Source organism: Passer domesticus, chromosome Z (genome assembly GCF_036417665.1).
Source record: "Passer domesticus isolate bPasDom1 chromosome Z, bPasDom1.hap1, whole genome shotgun sequence".
NCBI lineage: Eukaryota > Metazoa > Chordata > Aves > Passeriformes > Passeridae > Passer > Passer domesticus.
The window spans coordinates 81,370,219-81,372,296 of NC_087512.1; the positions used below are offsets into that span (position 1 = coordinate 81,370,219).

General features: G+C 52.3%; 1 protein-coding gene across 1 annotated transcript; it reads right to left on the reverse strand.

Moving 5' to 3' along the window:
- Positions 1-472: 472 nt before the first annotated feature.
- LOC135290863 (uncharacterized) lies at positions 473-1,807 on the reverse strand. The gene is made up of 2 exons (XM_064404875.1): positions 1,712-1,807; positions 473-1,603 (listed from the first exon to the last, which is right to left on the reverse strand). The coding sequence occupies exon 2, from the start codon at positions 1,573-1,575 to the stop codon at positions 757-759; it is 819 nt and encodes a 272-aa protein (XP_064260945.1). The 5' UTR covers positions 1,576-1,603; positions 1,712-1,807; the 3' UTR covers positions 473-756.
- Positions 1,808-2,078: the final 271 nt, after the last annotated feature.

A 2,078-nucleotide genomic window follows, 5' to 3' on the forward strand; every position in this document is an offset into this window, starting at 1 on the left:
TGGGGGAAGTTTGAGGCAGTCTCTTGCAGCACATTCTGCATTGCTGCATGGCTTTGCATCCCGTGCAGCGCTGTGCTGCAAGGCCTCAGCACTGAGCCTGGGGACAGCTTTGGGGCTCTCGGGGTGATTATGACTCATCCTCATTGCTTCTGCTTCTTGTCCTTCTTGTTCTTGTTCTTCTTGTTCTTGTTCTTCTTGTTCTACTTCTTGTTGTTCTTCTTTTCTTGTTATACTTCATGTTCTTGCTTTTCTTGTCCTTCCTTCTCTTTTTATGCTTCGTCTTCTTCTTTTTCCTCTTCTAGGTATTCTTGTTCCATTTCTTGTTGTTCTTCTTAATCTTGGTATATTTCTTGTTGTTCTTGCTCTCCGTCTCCTTTTTATACTTTTTGTTCTTGTTCTTCTTTTTCTTTCAATTCTTAATCTTATTTCTTTTTCTCACTCATTCCTTTCATTATTTTTACTCTTAGGCTGATTATTTTCTTATTCTTCGTCTTACTCTTATTGTTATTTCTATTCTTGTTCTTATTTCTTATTCTTACTCCTATTCTTATTCTTTTTTACTACTTTTTGTTCTTGTTCTTCTTTTCCTTTCAATTCTTAATCTTATTTCTTTTTCTCACTCATTCCTTTCATTTTTTTTAATCTTAGGCTGTTTATATTCTTAATCTTATTCTTATTTCTTATTCTTATTCCTATTCTTATCCTTATCCTTTTATACTACTACTACTCTTTCTTCTACTGTTGTTCAGCAGGGTCTTACCCCTGGGATGCCTCCTGGGCGCCGGCATCCCGTGGCTCAGCAGAGTCTGGGGACGGATCTCCCTCACCAGGGGCTTTCCCTGAGGAGGCTCCAGCATTTCCCTTTGTGCTGGCAGAGCCGGGCTGGGCCTCCTTGTTCTTCTCTTGGGTGCTGGCATCTTTTCCTTCGGTTCCCTCCTCGTCTCCCTCTTTCTTGTCCTTTCCCCGTTGGCAGAAGTGCACAGCGACCTCTTTTTCATCCACGGGACGCAGAACGGAGAACAGCTCTGGGACTGGGGACATCCCTCGGCACGGGGACAGCACACAGGATGGGGACCCCCCACGGCACGGGGGCAGCTCTGAGCAGGGGGACAGCCCTCGGCACGGGGACAGCGGGCAGCACGGGGACAGCGCGCAGCACGGGGACAACTCTGGGCACGTGTCGTCCTCACAGTCCCATTGGAATGGCTCCTGCACTGCCGCACAATTTGCCCACGGGCAAACCCTTGGGCCTGCCACCTCTTCCTCCCACAGGCACAACTCTTGGCATCTGTCGTCGTCCTCGTCATCCAGGTCCTGCATTGTCACACGTTCTCCACACCGGGACAGCTCCTGCTGTGTCCCATCTGGCCACTGCACTGTTGCACCTACCTGCCAGTGGCGCACCTTCTGCTGTGTCATGGCTCCACAGGGGGACATTTCCTGGAATGTGTCTTCCTCTTCCCACCGGTGAACCTCTTGCACCGACACTTCGTCCCACAGGCAGAGCTCCCGGCGACAGACATCTTCCAGTGGGCAAAGCTCTTCAGCTGTGGGGTATTTGCACTCCTGGTCCATGGTGACAAAGCCCCCTTCTCCTCAGCCTCTGACAAGGGCAGGAGTGAGCTGCCCCCTGTCCCCAGCCACTGCCCACTGAGGGCCTGGTCTTGCAGCCAGCTGGGAAGGGGCTGGGGGGCTGGGAGATGGGATTTGCCTTGTCCTCCTCTCTGTCTGATGTCACTGGCACGGATGACTCCTGGGACACAGCCGCTCTGCTGGCACTGCCCAGCCCAGGGCCCGCACTGTCCCTTATATACCCCCAGCCGGGGCAGCTGCCATGTCACAAAGGACTGTGGCCACCACAATGTCCTGCATCACCGAGGACTGTGACACAAGGTGCCTGTGCCACAAAGGCCACCCCGGCACGCCTGGAGCAGCCCAAGGCTCTGGGAATGGCTGGAGCAGCCCTGGCCTTGGGGCTCGCAGCCCCTGGGTGTGAGGTGCTGCATGAAATGGTCAGGAAGGGCTGGGCCCGAGGGAAGGCCTTGTGTCAGAGCAGTGGTGTGGGGTTTATTGAAATG

Bases quoted from the DNA above. Each gene is read 5' to 3' on its own strand.
- LOC135290863 (XM_064404875.1), bottom strand. From the start codon at position 1,575: ATGGACCAGGAGTGCAAATACCCCACAGCTGAAGAGCTTTGCCCACTG.